At 41.5% G+C, this 23,536-nt stretch overlaps 1 protein-coding gene across 1 annotated transcript in view; it reads left to right on the top strand.

Annotated features, from left to right (window-relative positions):
• The window catches only part of LOC109923835 (chloride anion exchanger-like), a 61,122-nt gene that overhangs the window by 20,116 nt on the left and 17,470 nt on the right, over positions 1–23,536 (top strand). The window contains exons 4-13 of the mRNA XM_048610265.1: positions 788–898; positions 998–1,161; positions 1,249–1,413; positions 1,606–1,758; positions 4,432–4,514; positions 7,783–7,930; positions 12,795–12,908; positions 16,604–16,681; positions 17,988–18,083; positions 19,107–19,213. Of these exons, the coding sequence (XP_048466222.1) occupies positions 788–898; positions 998–1,161; positions 1,249–1,413; positions 1,606–1,758; positions 4,432–4,514; positions 7,783–7,930; positions 12,795–12,908; positions 16,604–16,681; positions 17,988–18,083; positions 19,107–19,213 (1,219 nt within the window). The remainder of the gene's footprint in view (positions 1–787; positions 899–997; positions 1,162–1,248; positions 1,414–1,605; positions 1,759–4,431; positions 4,515–7,782; positions 7,931–12,794; positions 12,909–16,603; positions 16,682–17,987; positions 18,084–19,106; positions 19,214–23,536) is intronic.

Below are 23,536 nucleotides of genomic sequence, written 5' to 3'. Positions count from 1 at the left end.
CTGTTCCTGTGCTGTAATTTTCTTTGTTCTTTGTTCTTTTCTTTGTCAGTTACTATTTATTATTAGTCAGCATTCTGTTAGTGGGATAAGTGAATTAGTGGGCAAAGTCTTTACCAATCAGAGCCCCTTTGCCAAACAATCAGCACTCTTCTCTCAGAGTATGCAGGGTGGTTTTCCCCTTGAATTGGTTTCCTTGTGAAGTGTCCTGATGAGTGCAAGAAGAAATGATTCAAAAAAGTATCTTTTTCAACATTAATTAAATAATACTGGGATCAAAGTAAATGACTTGACTTTGATTTCCTCTGGGTGCTCTGGTTTCCTCCCACAGTCCAAAGATGTGCAGGCTAGATGGATTGGCCATGCTAAATTGCCCGTAATGTTCAGGGAGGTGTAGATTAAGTGGGTTATAGGAGGATGGTTCTGGGTGGGATGCTCTGAGGTTCGATGTGGACTCGTTGGGCTGAAGGGCCTGTTTCCACACTGTAGAGTTTCTATGATTCTATTCTATGAAATTGAAATCCATCCAAACGTCAATGTTTCAGTGATTCATTGCATTTTTACATCAGGCTTGCTCATTTTTAAGAATTGATCATTACGATTACAAACAAGATCAAAAGTAGTAATTATAATCATGACCAATTTTACAATATAATGTAAAAATCTATTTAAGCAACAATAAAGGTCTTTGAGAAGCAATCATAAATTTCTAATGGGAAAAGTGTTATTAATGATCATGCAGATGTAATATCCAAAATGCTACCATGACATTTCTCCGTGTATTTTATAGGGCTGGCTTTTGCTCTGCTGGTGAATGTCCCTGCTGGCTATGGCTTATATTCAGCGTTCTTCCCTGTCTTGACGTACTGTATTCTAGGAACGTCAAAGCATTTATCAGTCGGTGAGAATTTCAAATCTCAAGAGTTATTCATTATTGAATGATTGAAACTGTGAATTTGTCAAACATGCTCCTACGTTGAATATTTCTTGTTGTCATCAGGTCCCTTTCCAGTGTTAAGTTTGATGGTGGGCACAGTGGTGAACAGACTGGTGGCTGATGGTAATACAGCAGTGAATAGTACTCTATTTCCGGCTGATATGAGTCTAGAAGACAGACAGGTCTGGGTTGCTTCATCTGTTACTCTGCTTGCTGGGATTTTTCAGGTTTGCGTTTTTCTAGGTATGAGAAAAAAATACTCATATCAACGATAACTATTCTTAACAGTCACCAAGAATGTTTCCCATTTCCAGTTGGTTCTTGGATTACTGCAAGTTGGTTTCATTGTCATTTACCTTTCGGATCCGATGATCTCAGGCTTCACCACAGCTGCTGCCATTCATGTCCTTATTTCTCAGCTCAAATTTGTCCTGCAGTTAAATGTTCCGGGGTTCAACGGACCACTTTCTGTGATTTACGTAAGTCTACACAAAACGCTATTTTCAGCAACTTGCCCACTTGATCCTTAACATTCACATTCATACTTATTTATACTCTAAATGTAGACTAGCTGCTTTGTATTTATTTAAACAAAGAGTAAGTCAATAAGTACAAATTATATATGCTGTAATGAATATGATGATTAATGTATGTGTTCTGTACTATCTTAGACACTGGAGTACATTATCAATCATATCACTGAAACAAACGTCCCAGATGTCGTCATTTCACTTATCATCATGGTCGTTGTATTTATTGTGAAAGAAATAAATGATCGATTCAAGTCAAAACTGCCCGTACCTATTCCCATTGAAGTTATAATGGTAAGTAGGGGTCATTCAATCTCGATACACATTTCTAATATTGAGAAAGGGACCTTTGACTTCCGTAGGAGCATGGGAAAAGGAAGAGGCCATTCAGCCCCTTTGAGCCTGTTCCATATTCAATATGATCATGACTGACCTTTGTCATAATTCTATTTCCCGTTAGTTGTTGTGCAAACCTCATTTTTCTTGCTTAAAAAGAATCTAGCCACTGCCCTTTTCAGCAGACACTCAGCTTTTTCATAAGAGTTCCACTACCTTTTCCACCAGGAGGTGTTTTATGACATTATCCCTTAATCATCTTAAATGTTTCAATTGAACCATCCCTGAACTTTATACTCAAGGATGTACAAGCATGATGCAATCTTCTCTGATAACGTAAGGATTTTAATCCTAGTATCAGTTTGGTGAATGTGTACAGCACACTCTCTTGAGCTCTGCTGCCCAATCTTGAATGCTGTACTCCAGGGGGTTCAAGCTGAACTTGGTACAGCTAGAATGAAACTTTGCATTCCAGGTCCCTTGAGATTGCATTAGTTTTTTTTTCAATGATCTTTCGACTTGTCTGCTGGTTTTTAGTAATTTCTGGACATAGACCTTTAAAGGTTTCTGTTCTGACACAGCTCCCAGTTTCTCACCATGTAGAAAAGACCAAGTTCTATTTCTCTGGTGTCTAAAGTGGGTGGCCGTGGTTTTTCTCACTCACTGATTCTATCAACTTTGCTTTGCAACTTTCTGATCTCATCTACACTATTTTCTTTGCTGTCTATTTTGACGTCATAAAGCTCCCTGTTACTTCATTTATAAAAATAGTGACAAGCTGGCAGTACAGTACAGAGCCTAGTATATTAACATTCAATCAATTTGTATACATTCTCCTTATTCTTTGTCTCTCACCTTCGTAACAATTCCTTATCCAATGCAGTGTCATTTTAGTTGACCATCTTTTCACCTAATTACTGACTTGTCCTTTTGATATTGCAGTGACACCTTCAGTCTCTCCAGCATTCCTCTTTTACCTGTTGTGTTCTAGCCTTCTCCACTGGTCTCGCAATGGAACCTCTTGAACCTTTTGGAACTTTCTATAAATAAATGCATGGGCTTAACGTCCACATTTTTAACCTTCTCAGAAGATTCAAATAAGTTTACAAATCCATATTGTCTCTCCTATTGGTTCATATTCATCCAAAGTACTCAGTCACTTGGTCCCTATTACAGGTTGTAATAACTTTCCCAGAACAGACATTGGACAAAGCAGCTTATAATTCTCCAGTTCATCTCTCCACGTTTCCCATGAATAACATTGGCAATTCCTAATCCAGAAGGACAATTCCTAAATTCAATGCTTTCGTAGGATCATGACTAATTAATCAATAAATTTTCTCACATTATACTTTTAATACCCAGGCCTGGAAACCATCTTTACCATAAATGAATTTATATTGAATATTGTAAGTTTCTGCCTTTGAGTCATTTTTATTTTTACTAATATCCCTGGTATTATATCCTCTTATTCTACATTCTGCGCTGTTGCCTCAGAGGTTACAATGGTGAGTAGGGAGGCAATCAATTCCCATTGAAGTTACAATGAGTTAGAGCCACTCAATTTGCAATAGAAGAGACTCAAGAGGATTTAAGCAAAGGTGTCACTGTTTCCTCGTGAATGGGGTTAATTATTTGGATTTGTAACCAATTTATAAGTTGTATGATTAAAAATCATCATTATATTAGTTAACCACAATCAGTTATTTCACAATGCTTGGGACTGGTAATACTGACATTGTATTCACATTATTCAGTGTTGATACAGTATGCAATGTTCACTCTACATTTTCTGATGTGGTATTTCACCCTTACCGTAGATCTAGCAGATGCAATTTTGTATTGTTTCTGGCACTGTTAAAAGTGAAGAGAGGGAAACATGCTGTGGGTGGTGAATTAAAAATATTCCCCACCTCAAAAGCATTACACTCAAATCACCAAATTCCCAAGCATTCAGGTCGTGTTCTGCTCACCGGTAATCTCCAGTGGAAATGTCTTGCTAGCATCAAACACCTGTTGATCCTGGCAGTATTGGATAGATATCATAGCTGACAAAACCTTTGATCTCCACTGTTGATTCATCTCTGACCTCTATCTATGTCTCTTCTGTGCTTTGGTGACTGCTGTAAAAGATGTCCACAGCTAGAATGTGGTTGTGAAATGATCTCCTTTGGTTACCAACTCTCCCTGCAATACCAATCTACAGGGCTTACTAGCATTACATGGTGACTAAAGCATTATACTGCCAGAGGAGGTGGTGGAGGCTGGTACAATAACAACATTTAAAAGGCATCTGGATGAGTACAGGGATAGGAGGGGTTCAGAGGGATGTGGGCCAAATGCTGACAAGGGGAACTAGATCAGTTAAGGATATTTGGTTGGCATTGATGAGTTGGACTGGAGGGTCAGTTTCTGTGCTGTACATCTCTATACTCTGTCTCTTTCTATTTCAAAACATAAATGCATCAGTGGTGATCTTATTGAAAGTTAATGCACAATTGAGGAGCTGAATGGTCTCCTTCTGCATCTATTTTGTATGTTCGTGTAATTTGTTAAGTGTATACCAGATATTAAATGTATGAAATTAGAAGAGTAAAGTAGATTTGTCTGCTTTTCCTCATTTCTTTGCAGACAATAATCGCGACAGGGGTCTCGTATGCATTCAACTTCAATGAAAAATACAATGTTGACATTATTGGAAACTTAACAAGTGGGTTAGTGATTTGTTTATAACATCATCTTCCTCATCTATGGTCAGAACTCAAACTGAATCCAGACCTTCTAGATGCTCATTCAGACTCCGGACTTTTGTGGTTTTTTCCAGGTCTTCACCTCAAACATTATATAGAATTAACCTCACAGAGCAGGCCATTCAGTCCAACTGCTCTATACTAGTGTTCATGTGCTGCCCAGGCTACCTTCCACCCTAATTTACCTCATTTCTCTCACTGAGCCTGGTCAGTGGCTGATTTCTTCTCTTTCTCTCCTTCTCTGCCACCCAGGGCAATCTCTGGGCAGCTGCAGTATTTGATTGACACCTTCCAAACCTGTTGAGGTGAATTCTGGTCTTCCTAGGAAACAGGCTGTCATTGTGGGCAGACAGCTCATGAGTAACCTATTGACTCAAATGTTGACAGCACAGAAGGAGGTTGTTTGGCCCATTTTGCCCATGCTGGTCAATAAAGATCTGACTACACTGCTCATCACCACCTTCTCCAAGACAACCAGGAATAGGCATTAAGTGCCAGTAAAACCTACATCCCAGAATAATTCAAAACATGAATCCCATTTTCTAGCCTCTGGCCCATAATCTTGGCGGGTTTTGACAACACAAGTGAATTAAAAGTTTTTCACTCAACCACCCCTTTGGACAGTATATTCCAGATTCCCACAACCCTCTCAGTTATAAAAAAAAATCTTCTCACTCTCTTATTAGCCTTCTACTGGGCTCTGTATCTAAGGAAGGACATGCTGGTGTTCAAGAGGCACTGGAGGGGTTTACAAGAACAATCCTGCAGATGAAGGGCTTTTCAAGTGAAGAGTCTGTACTCAATGGAGTTTCATAGAATCCCCACAGTGTGGAAACAAACTACTTGGCCCATTGAGTCACACTGACTATCCCACCCCATCTCTGTAACCCCTACATTTCTCATGGCCAATCCACCTAACCTGCACATCATTGGACTGTAGGAGGAAACCCACACAGACACAGGGAGAATATGCAAACTCCACACAGACAGCTGTCTGAGGGTGGAATTGAACCCAGGTCCCTGGCGCTGTGAGGCAGCAGTGCTAACCACTGAGCCACTGTGCCACCTGATAGAAGGATAAAGGGTGGATCTCATTAAACTTACAGAATACTGAGAGGCCTGGATAAAGTGGATGTGGAAAAAATGTTTCCACCAGTAGGAGAGACTAGGACCTGAGGGCACAGCCTCAGACTGAAGGGATGACCCTTTAGGATTGAGGTGAGGAGGAATTTCTTCAGCCAGAGAATGGTTAATCTATGGAACTCATTGCTGCACAAAGCTATGGAAGCCAAGTCATTGAGTGTATTTAAGACAGAGATAAGTCGGTTCTTAATTAGTAACGGGATCGGGTGTTACAGAGAGAAGGCAGGAGAATGGGGTTGAGAAATGTATCAGCCACAATCAAATGGTAGATCAGACTCAATGGGCTAAATGGCCTAATTCTGCTCCTATATCTTATGTTCTTACCCTCTCTTACCTTGAATCTACAACACTTGGTTATTGACACCTATACTGATGGAATAAGTGCTTCCCTATCATCCTATCAATACCCCACAAAATCTTACACACCTCAATCAGGCTCCATCATAACCTTTGCTTCTCCAAGGAAAGCAAGCCCAGCCTTTCCAATCCTTCATTGTATTTCACACCACAAAGCTCACGCAGCATCTTCAAAAATCTCTAAAGTAATCACATCCTACATCACATTATAATGTGGTAACCAGAACTGCACACAGCATTCTAGTTGTAACAACCAGTTCAAACATTACCTCCTTGCTCTTGTGTACTATGCCTTTGTTAAAAAGGCAAATATCCTACATGGCTTTTGAACCACCTTATCTACATTCCCTGTTACCTTCAGTGATTGTGGATATGCACAAGGTCCCTCTGATCCTCAGTGCTTTCCAGGGCCTTGTGCATTCTTTTGCCTTGTTAGCCATCTCAAATTCCATTTGCCACTGCTGTGTCCACCTGACCGATTTGTTGATATCCCCTTGCAGTTTACAGCTGTATTTCTCACTATTAACCACCCCAGCAATTTTTGCGTCATTTGTGAACTCCTTGATGAAACCCCCTACATTTAAGTCCAAATCATTATCTACAAGCAGCAAGGAGTCAGCACTGAGCCCTGCAGAACCACACTGGAAACAGACTTCCACTCACAGAATACAACCCTCTACCATAGAGTCAGAGAATGACAGCACAGGAAAAGGCCCTTCCTCCTAACAAGTCTGCACCAGTCAAAAACAACCACCTAACTATTCTAATCCCAATTTCCAACAGTTGCTCCATAGACTTGTATGCCTTGGCATTGCAAGCACACATCTAAATACTTCTTAAATATTGTGTGGGTTTCTGTCTCTACCACCTTCATAGGCAGTGAGTTCTAGATTCCCACCTTTGGGTGAAGAAACTTTCCTCATATCTCCTCCAAACATTTTGCCTCTTTCCTTAAATTCGTGCCCCCTAGTCATTGTTCCCTCCATCAAGGGGAAAGGTTTCTTCCTGTCTATCCTATCTATGTCCCTCATTATTTTATACATCTCTATCATGTCCCCTCTCAATCTCGTCTGCTCTAACAAAAAAACCCCAATCTATCCAATCTCTCATCATAACCCAGGGCATCCTGGGTTACCAACATCCTGGTAAATCTCCTCTGAACCCTGTCTAGTGCTATCACATCCCTCCTATAATATGGATTCCAGAACTGCACTCAGTACTGTAGCTGTGACCTAACAAGTGTTTTATACAATTCTGCCATAACCTCCCTGCTCTTAAACAATGTGCCTCAAATAATAAATGCTAGTATCCCCAATGTATCACTTTGCTTTGCATCTCATGGGTTCTTAATTTTTTGACTAGTCTGCCATGAGGGACCAATCAAAAGCCTTGCTGAAGTCCATGTAGACCACACCAAATGCAATAGCTTCAACAATACTCCAGCTTAGTTCCTCAAAAATATTGATCAAACCTGACCTTCTTTTGGGAAATTCATCTTGACTATGCCTGATAGTCTGTGAATCTCCAAAGGTAGACATATGCTGTCTTTCAAAATTCTTTCTAATAACTTCCCAAAATTCTTCCTGACCACCTAAGTTAGACTGGCCTGTAATTTCCTTCCTTCCATTTCTAACTAGAACTTTAGGCTGTCAGAGTTTAAGTAAGCTTCAGTGTGTGATAAGGGACATCGCGTGTAACAATGAATGCTTGAATTGCTGTCTATTTGTTTCAGCTATCAGAGTCCTCTCACTCCCAATGTGGGTGTCTTACAACAGAGTGCTGGTGATGCCTTCTCGATTGCAATTGTTGGTTTTGCTGTTGCATTCTCTGTGGCCAAGGTCTATGCCATCAAACATGATTATGTTCTTGATGGGAACCAGGTGAGGAATGAGGATTAATATGTAAGTTACACAAAATTGATTGAGAGAAATAAAAGTGTTTTAAGGTGTAATATAGTTCAGTGGGGAGTATGGGAGACAGGGGAATGGGAGAGGAGACAATGTGGGAGATAGGAGAGCAGGCGTTTGGGACTGGAGGGAATTGGGAGAGGAAGTGTGTGAGTGGGAGGTGGCTGTGCAGTTGTTTGTGCGAGGGAAATGTGAGGGTTGAGGGTGTCTGGTAGAAGAAGGTGGGTGTGTGGGAATGGTGTGAGAGTAGTGGCATTGAGGGGGTCTGTGTGGATGAGGGTATGAGACTGGGTTGGTGTGTGGGAAAGGGGAGCAGCGTTATGAAGGGCTCTGTGATGAAGGAGGAATAAGGGGCAGTTAGAGGGTGCTTGGGAGAGGAGGAGTGTGGGTAGAGAGCAGTGGGGAGGAGCTTTTGGGAAGGGTTGTGCTAGGGTGTGGAAGGGATGCTCCAAGGGCATTCAGAGGGCTAGGCCACTTAGAGGTCTCCAGGTAAGAACTAAATTGAATTACAGTTAAACTGTCAGTGTTCATCATCACCAATCCTTAGAAACAGACAACAGGTTTCAGAGTCTGTTCATACATGTGAAAATCTTATGGATTTTGTTTTTGTTTACTCAGGGTTGTGGGCATCCTTCCCTAACTGCCCTTGACATTCTGGCAGTGTTGTCTTCTTAAACCACTGCAGGCCTTATAATGTAGGCATCTTAAACCCTTTGCTGACCTCAGAAGCTGCCAACGAAAGTCTAGGTGGCATGGATTTCCCCTTTCCTGGCTTTAGTTTAAATCTGGTGCCAAATCAAAATGATCTCTAGGCATCCCGCAACAGCGATAGCATCAGCGGAGTAAGCAGCCAATCCCATTGACCATAGACAGAAAACAGGAAATTCTACACGGACAATGAAAACCAAAAGTGCTGGAGTTACTCAGCAGATCTGACAGCATCTGTGGAGAAAGAAACACAGTTAATGTTTCATCAGAATTCAATGCCTGCCTTGCACTGGAAATGAAACTTTAATGTATTTCAGAGTATTTTACAGAGATTGAAATGAATGATTGAGATGTACGAATATGATTAAAGTGAAAGTTGAAGCTTTTTTATTAAAAAAGGTAGATCCTTGATTGTGGTGGAGGAATTTGACATTTTGCCACAAAATTAAATATTCAGGCCTAGAGAGGGTACTCAAGAGTAATTGTTATGTTATAACTCCTTTATAATATAATCAGGTTTCAATAGGATCCTTTATTCATTCATTAATGGGATGAGGGCGTTGCTGGCTAGGCAGCATTTATTGCCCATCCCTAATTGTCCCGAGGGCAATTCAGAGTCAACCACATTGCTGTGGGTCTGGAGTCACACATAGTCCAGACCAGGTAAGGATGGCAGTTTCCTTCCCTAAAGGACATCAGTGAACCAGATGGGTTTTTCCCCTGACAATCAGTAATGGGTTCATCTTCATTATTAGATACTCAATTCCAGATATTTATTGAATTCAAATTCCACCATCTGCCATGGTGGGATTTGAACCCGGGTGCCCCAAATGCTGTCTGGGTCTCTAGATTAACAGTCCAGCGATAAAAACCAAAAGAACTGTGGATGCCGTAAATAAGGAACAAAAGCAAAAGTTGTTCTAAAAGCTCAGCAGGTTTGGCAGCATCTGTGAAGAAAAAATCAGGGTTAATGTTTCGGGTCTGGTGATCTGAGTTCTGAGAAAGGGTGACCCAACCTGAAATGTTAACTCTGATTTTTTCTTCACAGATGCTGCCAGACCTGCTGAGCTTTTTCAGCAACTTTGCTTTTGTGTTTAGTCCAGTGATTAATACTGCTAGGCCATCCCCTCGCCCCCAGGATGTAACCTAAGGGTTTTCATGTGAGATGAATGTGTAAGAGGGAAAGTTAATTTCATACCAATTGTTTCTAATTGATGACAGATGTAGGAATTTCAATAATGCATCATGTGGGATGTGTAAAGAAGGCCCTCTTGTGGCTTGGTAGTGATGTCCCTGCCCCTGAACTGAGAGCCAGGTTCAAGTTCCACTCCAGAGGTGAGTAATAACATCTCAGAACAGATTGATCAGAAAAAAAATAGGTTCAATAAACAAAAATGTGCGATGTGCAGAATTAGTGAAAACAAAGCTGCTACCTCGGACCAAAAAAACCTTTGCTGGAGTTTTGGAGCTTGGAGACTAATACTCTAGGACTAGCTGTGCCCCTAGCCAAGCTGTTCCAGTGCAGTTATAACACTGACATTTACCTAGCAATGTGAAAAATTGATCTGGTTTTGTTAAACCCCAGCCAGATAGTTGGTGATGGAGGAGACAAGAAGCCAATCTTTAACCAATTATAGATTTATTCACAAAAGGGAGAGATTTCAAATGTAAACTTCTAACCCTACAACTTAGCACTTCTGTCAATAAGAGTCTCTTTATGCCCTTGGATAAATCAAATAAACTAAATAACCAGTTCTGGGAAAAGATCAACCTTTAAAAGGAGCAACAAAACAAAAACGTTTTTCCAGGAGGAAGCGGAAAGCCCTGAGAACCTTGCCCATCCTCCGCCACCTGTCCCCGCCTGGTCAAGCTCATCTTCACCCTGAACGACTTCTCTTTTAAGTCCTGTCATTTTCTTCAGGTCAGAAAGATGGCATTGGTACCCACACGGGCCCCAATTATGCCTGTCTCTTTGTGCTGTACATGGAACATTCCTTTTTCCAGTCCTATTTTGGCCCCCACCCACAACTCTTCCTCCAGTATCTTATTGGTGCTGCTTCCCTCTCTTGTCCAGAATTGGAAAAGTTTATTAATTTCGCTAAAAATTTCCAACCCACCATCACTGTCACCTGGTCTATCCCTGACTGCTCCCTTCCCTTCTTCAACATCTGTTTTCATTTCTGGGGATAGGCTGGCCACCAATATCCACCAGAGACCAACTGACTCCTTGACTATACATCCTCACATCCAACTTCCTGTAATGACTCTATTCCATTCTCCATCTGTCTCCATCACATCTGTTCTGATGATGCCAACTTCGACAAGGAGGCCTCCGAAATGTCACCTTCTTCCTTGAACAAGGACTCCCTAGCACTGTATTTGACAGAGCCCTCAACCGGGTCCGACCCATCTCCTGCACTTGTGCCTCACCTCCTCTCTTCCCTCCCACAACAGTGATAGGGACTTCCTTGTCCTCACCTACCATTCCACCAGCTAATACATCCAGAGGATCATTAGCCACCATTTTTGCCAGCTCCAGTGGGATGCAACTGCCAGATACATATAGCCCATGCCTCCCCTTGTTAGCCTTCCACAAGAACCATTCCCTCTGGGACACTCTGGTCAACACCTCCTTTATTCCCAACACCTCCACAGCTCAATGGCACCTCCTCCTGCAACCACAGAAGGTGTAGCACCTGCCTGTTTACTTCCTCCCTTCTCAGTATTCAAGGGCCCAAACACACGGTTTCCATTGAAGCAGTGATCTACCTGCACTTCCCACAATCTAGTCTAATTACATTCACTACTCACAATATGGTCTTGCGTACATTGAGGAAATGAAGCGTAGACTGGGTGACCGCTTCGCAGAACACTTACGTTCTGTCCACAAAAAAAGACCCTGAGCATCCAGTTATCTGCCACTTCAACACACCAGTATGTTCCCTGGCCAACATCTCTGTCTCAGTCTTGCTGCAGTGCTCCAGAGAAGCTTAGTGTGAGCTGGAAGAACAGCATTCATTTTCCACTTTGGAACTCTACAGCCTTCTAGACTCAATATCGAGTTCAACAATGTTAGGGCTTGAGGCACCTTCTCCCATGTCCTTACCCTAACACCCACACACCAGGCCTGGTTATCATATGGTCTGTTATTACACACAACCCATTGTCAACCAATAATAGTCCCCATTAGTAACTATTCATTCTCCTTGGCTTTTCATTATCCACTGCTTTGTCTGTCCAACGGATTTTTTTCTTTTATGGGCTCTATCTCCACCTATCGTTTACTCCTTACCCTCTCCCCCCAACTCTATCTTCTGCATAAAATCAACCCTTTTCTTAGGTAACATCAGTTCTGAGGAAGGGCCACTGGACCTGAAACGTTGACACTAATTTGTCTCCAAAGATGCTGCCAGACCTACTGAGCTTATCCAGCAACTTCTGTTTTTGTTAATACTTCCCTTTGTTAAGGAGCAAAAAAATTCAATAATTTACGCTGTGCATCTCTGCCAAAGGTACTTAGGCTGGCAATAGTTAATATCACAGCAACAATGTTGTTCAAAGGAAGCAGATGTATCCATGATCTTCTGCTTCTTCAGGAACCCAGCAAGGAACAATTTCAACTTGTGCTGCTTGTTTTGGTTCACACTTCTGCCCATAATTATTTGACAAATACCATCAACTGTACCCTAAACAAAGCAGTCCATTTGATTAGCACTCCATCTAACACCTTCAACATTCACTCCCTCTATCACAAAGACAAGATGTATTGTAGCAACTCACCAATGCTCCTTAGACAGCACCTTTCATTTCTCTACCATGTAGAAGGTGAAGGGCAGCAGGTATACGAAAACCTCCCCCTCCACCTGCAAGTCACACACCATCCTGGAAATATATCACTGTTCTTCCAGCGTTTTTGGGTAAAAATCGTGGAACTCCCTAATGCCATTGTAGGTGTACTGATGCCAAATAGACTGCAGTGGTTCAAGAAGGCAGCTCACTGCCACCTTCTCAAGGGCAACTGGAGATGGGCAATAAATTCTGGTCAGTTGTGTGGGGATGGAAAGTGCAGAATCGTCTGGTAAAATGGTTCTTGTAAACTATGCACAAACGTTTCTTGATTTCTGTACAGGAATTAGTGGCTTTTGGAATCAGTAATATGTTTTGTGGAGCATTTCGTGGTTTTGCAGGAAGCACAGCTCTGTCTCGAACTGCTGTTCAAGAAAGCACAGGAGGAAAAACACAGGTACTGTATGGAATGGGCTTTGCAAATTGCTACCATCCTCCTGCTCTGTACTGCCCTGTTAGCCTGAGGTGATAGAACATTATCAAGGAGCCAACTGGAATACAGTCAGTTCCTGACCCAATCTGACAGATTATCTGATTCGTCTGAAACTATAAATTGTCTTCCTTCTACTGAAATACTGCACAGAATATAATCATCAGCACTGACTATCTCTATACCCACCTCCATCAACACTCTGGGATGTATACCATCAGGTCCTGAGGACTTATCAGTTTTCAGCTCCATTAAAGATGCAGGGTAGGTGAACAAGGAAGACGTACACTAACAGGTTTCGATAAAAGGAATCTTCAAACAGAATTAACTCCCAGGGAAGTCACCATGTCTGTATAATGTCAGGCTATACTTGCTTAAGCCATCAGGGCTGATGAACACACTTGTCAACATACTTGTAGAGTGGAAAATCATGCAGTGGCAGAGTTCAGTCACTGAAGGGGAGACACTTGCATTTGTGAGCACTTACTAACCAGACTTGAGAGGGATGTGAAGCTGCTGGCTTCACGTGGCAACAGACACTCTCATAGATTCTGGAAATGCCCCATCAGATTGGAAAGTAACAAATATTGTTCTTGACTTCAAAAAAGGAGGAAGACAGAAAGCAGGAAACTACAGGGGAGTAAGTTAAGTATCTCTCACCGGGAAATGCTGAAATCTATTATTCAAGAGGTTGCAGGGCACTGAGAAAATCTCAAAGCAGCCAGGCAGAGACAACATGGTTTCATGAAAGGAAAATATTATAGATTCATAGTCATATTGTGCAGAAAAGGCCCTTTGGCCCATCCAGTCAGCACTGACATAACTATCACTAAAAGTGTGCTAATCCCAATTTCCTGCACTTGTCCCATATACTTCAATATTATGATATTTGAAGTACTTATCCAAATATTTTTTAAAGGTTTCCGGCCTCTAGTACTTTCCCAGGCAGTGCATTCCAGATTCCCACCACCCGCTGAGTGAAAATGTTTTTTCCCGAATCCCCTCTGAATCTCCTGTCTCTTACCTTAAAACTATGCCCCCTTGTGACTGATCCCTCAACCAAGGGGAACAGCTGCTCTCTATTTACCCTGTCCGTACCCGTCATGTTCTTATATACCTCAATCATGCTCCTCCCTTGGTCTTTTCTGCTCTAAAGAAAACAATCCAAGCCTATCTAGTCTCTCCTTATAGCTCAATTTCTCCATCCCAGGCAGCATCCTGGCGAACCTCCACTGTACCCTCTATAGTGCTATCACATTCTTCCTGTAGTGAGGTAACCAGAACTGCACCAGTACTTCAGCTGTGGCCTGTGACCAATGCTCTGTACAACTCCAACATGGGGCGGCACGTGGCTCAGTGATCAGCACTGCTGCCTCACAGCACCAGGGACCCGGGTTCAATTCCACTCTCGGGCGACTGTCTGTGTGGAATTTGCACATTCTCCCTGTGTCTGCGTGGGTTTCCTCCGGGTGCTCTGGTTTCCTCCCACAGTCCGAAGATGTGCAGGCTAGGTGGATTGGCCATGTTAAATTGCCTGTCGTGTTCAGGGATGTATAGATTAGGGGGGTGGGTCTGAGTGAGATGCTCTGAGTGTTGGTATGGACTTGTTGGGCTGGAGGGCCTGTTTCCACACTGTAGGGATTCTACGATTACCTCCTTGCACTTATACTCAAAGCCACGACCGATGAAAGCAAGTGTCCTATGTGCCATCTTAACTATCGCATTCACTTTCTTTGCTGACTTTAGGGATCTGTGAATAATTACCCCAAGATCCTTCTGTTCCTGTAAGCTACGCTGTGTCCTACCATTCATTACATACTCCCTCATCTTGTTTCTTCTTCCAAAATGCATCACTTCACACTTATCAGAGTTAAATACCATCTACCACTGGTCTGCCCATCTGACCAACCCATCTATATCTTCCTGTAACCTACAATCATCTTCTTTGCTATTAACCACTCTTCCAATCTTAGAGTTATTGCAAATTTGCTTAACATTCCCCCTACATTTTCATCAATATCATTTATGTACATAACAAACAATAAGGGTCCCAGTCCTGATCCTTGTGGTACACTGCTGGACACCGGTCTCCAGTCACTTCTACCACTACCCTTTGTGTCCTATGACTAAGCCAGTTTCTGATCCATTTCACCAAGTTTCCCTCCATTCCCAAGTGCTTTAACCTTTTCAATCAGTCTTCCATGTGGGACTTTATCAAAAGCTTTGCTAAAATCCATATAAACTACATCAACTGAACTTCCCTCGTCCACACACTTGATCATATTACCCCTGTTTGTTGTAAGATCTATTTTCTTTCAGGAGGAGGGGACAATGATCTATGAGAATTCATCATCTTTTTGTGCATGACATTGACATGACCCTCCTTACCCTTCTGTCTCATAGCCCATTTATGAAGGTGGCTGATGTCCGAGTGATGCAGCAAGCCATTTGCTCTGAAATTGTTTTGTGGATTGATGGGTACCCAGCCTACTCTACCCAAGCACATGCTGCTCTTTATAGAATTGGGAAGCTGTCACTCGATCTCACCAGCCACTCACCTTTTCAGATATTATCAGAACATTAAATCTTTTATGACCCTGGCCCACATCTTTCTAGTCACTCCTTTACTGCTAACCTCCATAGCCAATGTCATCCTGGTCCTTCTTTTGTATCTGGGGGTGGATTTCATTGGGACAGTATCTCTTAGCTCTCAGTGGCTGTCTTGGTTAATGCCTGAGGAGAAATGTCAGAGAACCTTGGAGACATTTGTGGACACCTGCTTGTGACAATTCTGGTGGTCTGCAAACCTTCCTGTTCCATTTCCTCAGTGAATCACAAACCCACTTCATGGCTTCCTTGCTTTCAAAAGATTGTCCATTTCAAGCTCCGCCTTGCAGGCCAGTGAGGCCGTTTGCATTTAAAAACTCAGTCATATCAGTGGTCTCAATGTGATACAGAGAATAGGATTTGGAATTGTTTCCCAGGGATTGTGTTCCCAATCCCAGATTGAAAATTCAGTTCCAGGAGGTTGTCTAGAAGTGCAGTCGGCATTAATAGAATCTTTTGACACAGAAGACTGTGCCTGTCCTTTGGCAGAACTGATTTTACTCCTCTGCTTTTTCCTGTAGCCCTGCAAATACCTCCTCTTGTTGTATTGATCGAATTCCCTTTTAACAATGATACATTGACTTGCCATCAATCACCTGTTCAAGTAGTGGATTTCAGATCTTAACAATTCATTTCAACAAATTATCCACACATTTTATACTGGATTTTTCAATTTTTTTTTGAAAGTGTGCTTTTTTCATGAGCGATCCTTGTTTTTGGGAACCACTCCTCCTGATTTACTCTATTAAATTCCCTCACAATTTTGAATTCTTATTAAATCTTCTCATAACCTAAGGAGAATAATCCCACTTTCTCCATTCTCTCCACCCGTAACTGAATTCCCTCATAAATGGTATCATTCCTGTAAGTTCTCTCCACACCCCATCCCCAAAGCCTCAACATCCTCCTTAAACAACTCACCAACTGAGACTAGGAGACTCTGCACTAAGAAACTGACTGATGAACAAATGGAATGCTTAAAGTTGAGGAAAACAGCAATTGAATGAAATGAAAACATTTTTAATTGATTAATCCATTGATTCATTTTGACACAGCTTGCTAGTCTGATATCTGCTGTGATGGTGATGATTGTGACTCTGGCCATTGGGTTTCTGCTTGCACCACTACCCAAGGTAGGTAATCAAACATTTCTGCTATAAAATGATAGTATTCTGGGCTCTAATGATGGCTTTTATTGCCCATTGTCAACAGAGGTAGTTGAGGTTAAGTAGAAACAACACAATCATTGAAAGCTGACAAGTGCCTTTGCTGATTTTAGGATGTGTATATGTTACATATCTCCATTTCACTGGTGAGCCATTGTTTAACCAGACCAAAAAAAAAATTCTAATTTGAAAAGCTCTTTTTTTTTGATGCTTTGGCTAGTCAGAGAGACATGAGTGCCAGCTTCTCTTTACATATGGAAACATGGAATTGTATGGAAGAGGCCATTCAACCCATCAGTTCTCTGTGGCCTCTTTGAAAGAGCTGTCCAATAATTTTACACCAGAGTTCTCTCCCAATAAGCCTGTATGCTTTTTGTTTCAAGTATTTCTTCAATTCCCTTTTGAAAGCTATTATTGAATCTCCTTTCAGTGCCATTTCAGATCATGACTAATTGCATGCAATCATTTCCCATCTCCTTCTTGGTACATTTACCATCACCTTAAATCTAAATCCTGTGTGCTTGTCACCCCTCCTGCCACAGGAAATAGTTTCTTTTTATTTGCTCAATTAAAACCCTTCATGATTTGATTAAACCACCTCTTAACCTTTTTTGCTCGAAGGAGAATAATTCCAGCTTCCCCATTGTCTGCTGAGATCCCTCAACTCTGACATAATTCTAGTAAATCTTGACGGTACCTTTTCTACAGCCTTGACATCCTTCCTACAGTATCACACTCACAACTGCGCAGAATTCTACAGCTGAAGACAATTTAATGGTTTGTAAATGTTTGGCCTAACTTCCTCATTTTTGTGCTCTGTAAGTATGATACAACTTTAAAGTATACAACTTTAACATTTCTTACAGGAGAAATGAAATGTTTGAAATTATTAAAAGAAGTAAAAATGATTTTCATTGTCAAATAATGTAACAACATATACATGGCAAAGACTGTAAAAATGAACAACTGCCTACTACAAGGTTAGTTGAGACATTAATGATGAGACATTTTAATTGGAACCCATTTGTGTTCTGATATATGTATTCCTCATTCCCAAATAGAAGCTCGTGACATTGTTGCTGATAACTACTCATAATCTACAAAGGAGCTTAATACAAAGGATCTGAATGATACAGTCAACCATGCAATGAAACGAGTAACACATCCATACAAATGTTGTATTGCTCTGTCAGAAGAAGTCAAAATAGAAGGAGTCTTGTATTTTAAATGTGCTAACAGACCTATTTATTTTGTCTTTTTATTCTCCTCACAGTCGGTTTTAGGAGCTCTTGTTATCATTAATTTGAAAGGAATGTTAATGCAGTTCAGAGAAATTGAGATTCTATGGAAGAAAGACAAGTTTGATTGTGTAAGTATCAGGCGCAGCTTTAGCTGCTGCACTATGTCAGCAACTTCACCAGCTACCATTCTTTGAAAGGTTTGAGAAGGAGATTCCCAGATGTGGAGCTCAGCATGGAAGCAGAGATGAGATTACAAAGAATAGGCAGAAGAAGCACAAACAGCTCCGTATATGTTTCCTGTTCAATCAAAACAGCCCTGATAGTAACAGGCAGTGAGGAAAACTGTACATTACCACTTTATGGGATTCTGCCTGCCATTCAGGGCCTTTCTGAAATCCTCTCTCTTTCTCACTGATTACTAGAAATTCTGTGCTGGAGTGAATTTTAAAGGAATACTGGCACTTGGTTAATGACTTTTTCATAACAACTGAGGAATTTGGATTTCCTGTTTCTTCCATGAATAAGTTATGAAACAGGAAATAGCTTACAATCTTCAACATTCAACTTTATCTTTTTGTTCAATTTTTTGTTCTCTCTTTCTCTTTTTCGCTCACTCCTTTTCTATGATTCTCTATCATTTCTTTTTTGACGTTGTGTCTCTGTTTTTTCTGTTCTCTCTCTCCCTGTTTGTCTTTCTGTCCCTCTTTCTTTCCGTTTCCCTCAGTCTTTCCATTCTCTTACTCATTTTCTATTTTTCTCTTTCCAGCCAGCAGCACGATTGTGCGTTTCATGTGCACCTCCTCGTTCCAGTTAACACTCTTCCTTCACTCAGTACAAATATTTTGTGGATTTTCTCTGAACTTAACAGCATGAAAATCCAGGTGACTTTACATTAGATTTTATAGTACTTCAATATTTTCAGTATCTCAAAAGAGTAAACCTCTTCCCTTAAACAAACTCCCTTTCAAATATCAAATACAATTTTTAAAAAAGTCTAAGCATGTATCACTTAATCACTATTTTGAGTTATTTTATCTATTCAGATGACTGGATTGCCCCTCAGTGTCACTGTCCACACTGTCACTCAGTATCAGTTAATTAACAGGTTTCGCTGAATCTAAAATTTTGACACAGGTTTCTGTTTCTTACAGCTGGTTTGGATAATGGCTTTCATTGCTGCTGTTCTTCTTGGGCTTGACATTGGTCTTGCGGCTGGTGTAGGATTTGAGCTGCTGACTGTTGTGTTCAGAACACAATTGTGAGTATATTCCAACATATGAGCTGCTGTTTAGAGTTGTGGACTCATGAATCTCTTCATTGTTTCCTCTCTGAAGTCTTTCCTTCATTCCCAGAGTATGCTCCCAGAATTGGACACAATCTCCAGGTGAAGGTGAACCACTGTTTTTAAAGGGTTCCTCATAACTGCTTTGGTTTTGAACTCCATTCCTGGATTTTAAAAATGCTGGAACCCAGTTTAACCATTGTTAAGGGATTGTTGTTAATTAACCATTGTTAATTGAATGATTTGTACATATTTATCTTCAGGCTCCTCTGTTCCTTTGGAATTGCATTTTTTTTATATTTTATACTGTTGTTCCACATTCTCCACACCAGTTTACTCTTCTCTGCATGAAATCTTATCTGCCACATATTCATCAGTTTCACCTCTTGAAATCTCTCACCATCCTCCCCACATTTAACAAATTTTGCAACATTTCTGCCACATACAAATTTTGAAATTGTGTCCTGTACACCCAAATGGTATGTCATTAATGCACATCAAGAAAAGCATTGGTCATAGTTTTGGTACTTGAAAAAATTGCATTATACAACGCGCTGCAGTCTGAAACACAACTGCTCATCATTCATCTCTGTTTTCTACCACTCTAACAAGTTCATACTTATGCTGTCACTCTCCTTTTGCCCCATTGGCTTTGACTTTTCTATAAGTCAATTACGTTGCTATTATTAAAGACGTCTGAAAGTCCTTGTAAACAACATCAATTAGACTCATCGACCCCCTCTGTTACCTCAACAAAAACTCAACCAAAAAGAATCACTACCCTTAATAAATCTGTGGCTTGCCTTCATTACTCCAAACTACTCCAAGTGACTTCTAGACAACAAGGTGCAGAGCTGGATGAACACAGCAGGCTAAGCAGCATCATAGGAGCAGAGAGGCTGATGTTTCGGGCCTAGACCCTTCATCAGAAATAATGAAGGATCTAGGCCCGAAACGTCAGCCTTTCTGCTCCTATCATGCTGCTTAGCCTGCTGTGTTCATCCAGCTCTGCACCTTGTTGTCTCGGATTCTCCAGCATCTGCAGTTCCTACTATCTCTGATCCAAGTGACTTCTATTTGTGTTCTGGTTTACTGTTTTGAACATTGAGGTTAAGCTTTGAAGTCTGTAGATGCTGCATTTATCCCCACACTCTGTTCAGAGGAAGGTTTGAACATTTGCAATTCTCCCCTCTTCTTCCTCCATGACTGTATCTACAGAGAGTTGGAAGATTTGTACTTCCACCCTTGGATTAGTCCTTTCTGTTCCTGGTGACTATTCAACTTTCAATGCAACAGCATATTGTTGTGGCCCAGCCCCTTCTTGCCACAGCAAGAACATTGTGTAATGGTAGCAAGGTGTGGAGCTGGATGAAGACAGCAGGCCAGACAGCATCAGAGGAGCAGGAAAGCTGACGTTTCAGGCCTGGACCCTTCTTCAGAAATGGGGGAGGGGAAGCGGGCTCTGAAATAAATAGAGAGGGGGAGGCGATGATAGAAGGTGGATAGAGGAGCAGATAGGCGGAGAGAAGATGGACAGGTCAAGGAGGCGGGGATGAAGTCAGTACATGTAAGCATGGGTAGGGATTTGGGATGGGGGTTGGTCAGTGAGGAGGGAGGAAAGAAGGACAGGTCAAGGAGGCTGGGATGAGGCTAGTAGGTAGGAAGTGGGGGTGGGGGTTGGTCAGTGAGGTGGGAGGATCAGATAGGTGGGAGAAAAGATGGACAGGTCAAGGAAGTGGGGACAAGAGGGGCTGGTCTTGGGATGAGGTCAGGGGTGGGGAGATTTTGAAGCTTTGGGACACATTGCATAAAACCCAATGTGTTGTACTGCTGTGATTTATATTTTCCATAATACCCTCTTTATTGCCTGGAACAAAGACTCTTCTGTTTCCATACTTCAGTTTCATGAACTAAAACTCCAAGCACAATCCAATCACTGCAGTATAAGTCACTGATAAATGAAGCGATACTTTCTCTGGGCTATCACTTCATTTTATTACACCATGATTATAATGTGTCAAATATACATTGAGAGCTCTGATAATGATGTCATAAGTGAAAGTTTCTCTATTTACATGTGCTTTGCTAAAATATCATCTGCAATGTTGATTGTGCAGTGAAGGATACTGATCTGGTTTGAATTGGTTGCTAATTCTGAAACAGTTCTGTGCCTAGCGAATCATCTGTGCCAGTTTGGCTGCATTTCGACTTGCCAAGGATTTTCTCATCCATGATAGTGTTAGGACCTGTTACTTAGCTTCCCCTCATTAGAGATTGCTTTCTGCATTTTCCATTTTGTCAGTCACCATGTGGATTGGACTGTTTCCTTTAATGACTTCTCCTCTGCTCTGTCCTGCTGTTAGGTTACTCACTCACTGCCTCCGTCAGTTATTTTGGTGGGTCTTAGAACAGTTTGGGAGCTTGGGCTAAAGAGGGACTATTTGAGTCTGAGGTCTTTGTAAGAAACACAGAAAATAGGAGCAAGAATAAGTCATTTGGCCCACTGGGTCTGCTACACCATTCAACATGATCACGACTGATCCTCTATTTCAGCACCTTACTCCTGGTCTCTTCCTTTCCCCTTGTTACCGTTAGTTTTTAGAAATCTATTTCTTTCTTATATACGTTCAGTGACTTGACCTTCATATCCTTCTTTGCTAGAGAATTCCACAGATTCACTACCCTTTGAAGAAATTTCTCATCTTAGTTCAAAATGACCTACTCCATTTCCTGATCAAGGGTAACTAGGGATGGGCAATAAATACTGTCCCAGCCAGTGACACCCACATCCCACAAATGAATGAAAAAAATGGCAGGAATATGAGGTTTTGCAGAAGATGAGCTGAGCCACTATGTTAATACTGCTTTGGTCTCTGTTAATGAAGCTGTAATTATTGGTTTATTGCAATGACTTAAATATGTGGGTTGGAAGTTCATTTCAGTCTCAAATATGACACCAAGATAGTAAACAATCTGCTTTAGCCTTCCTGAGGCAGATAACAAATAGGAGGGGACCTCAGATAGATCCTTGGAGGATGCCACAAGTGATGGTACAGGAGCAGGAAGAGAAGTCACTACAAGTGATTCTCTGGCTATGATTGGATAGGTAAGAATTGAAGAAGGAGCGGGGCTCCAAAAGTTTGTATTTTCAAATAAACCTGTTGGACTATAACCTGGTGCCATGTGATCTCTGACCTTGTCCACTCCAATCCAATACCAGCATCTCTACATCATACTCTGTAAAAGGATATAGATGCATTGAAGAGATGAGGAAGTATGGTTTATTTTTGTCACAGGCACATAAGATGTCATTTGTGAATTTGATAAGGGCAGCCACAACATTTTAGCAATAGTTGGTCATACCTTATCTATGTCATATCAATCTCTATCATATCTTATCATATCAATATCTTACCATCTACATCTTCACAACAGTAAAGATGGCGGCAGAGTAAGACACGCCAGTTGGAGCTCCTCTGCTCGCCAGTCCCTTTTCCTTTATTTTTCTTTTTTCCTTCCTTGCTGCAGTTTTTTTTCTCCCCCACCCCCAACATCTTTTAACTTCTTAAAGTACCTTACCTGGAGGAATGGAGAATGGAGTCCGGAAGCAAGTCGCAGCTGGAGCAGGGAGCAGAGCGATTGCAGGCCGAGTCATGGAAGTGAGTTGTGGCTGGAGTTGGAGTGGGGAGCACAGCGAGCCCGGGCAGGCTGGTGGGAATGAGTCTCAGATAGAGGCCAGCGTGTGGAAACAGCAAGTCCTCATGTTCTGAAGCCCAGTGGGCACCGACCCAGTGGAAAAGGACTACAACTTAAGTAGTTTTAAAGATACTTTTTATTATCATTCTGGACTTTTTAAACTCTGAGTTCCATGCTTGTCTATCTGTACTTTTCTACTACCTGTATTTCAATTCTGTAATAACAGTTTAAGTATATGTACCTAGATCCCCTGTACCTGAGATGGCACTGGGAGGCGACATTACAAACTTTTCACTGCACTCATTCGAGTGCATGTGACAATAAAGGCTATACTATTTTAGGGATTCAAACCTGGAGGTTCAGGAAAGATGGAAACAGATTTGGAAGGTCACATTTTTAAGGACTTTGGAGAGGGAAGGGAAGGACATGGGATGGAGCTTGCAAAAGCAGTCAGGTGATATGTTTGTTTTTCTGGGGAGGGGATAATGTAGTAGATTTTAAAAGAAAGAGGGACAATAGTTACCATCAGTGAGAATACAGTCAGGAGAGCAGGAAGTGGCTCAAAAGGATATGATGAGCACTGGGGGAGCATGAAATAGAAAA

This window comes from Rhincodon typus, chromosome 22 (genome assembly GCF_021869965.1).
Source record: "Rhincodon typus isolate 14 chromosome 22, sRhiTyp1.1, whole genome shotgun sequence".
Classification (NCBI taxonomy): Eukaryota; Metazoa; Chordata; class Chondrichthyes; order Orectolobiformes; family Rhincodontidae; genus Rhincodon; species Rhincodon typus.
Note: the sequence above shows the minus strand (reverse complement) of the source record. Positions and strands in the feature narration are given on the sequence as shown.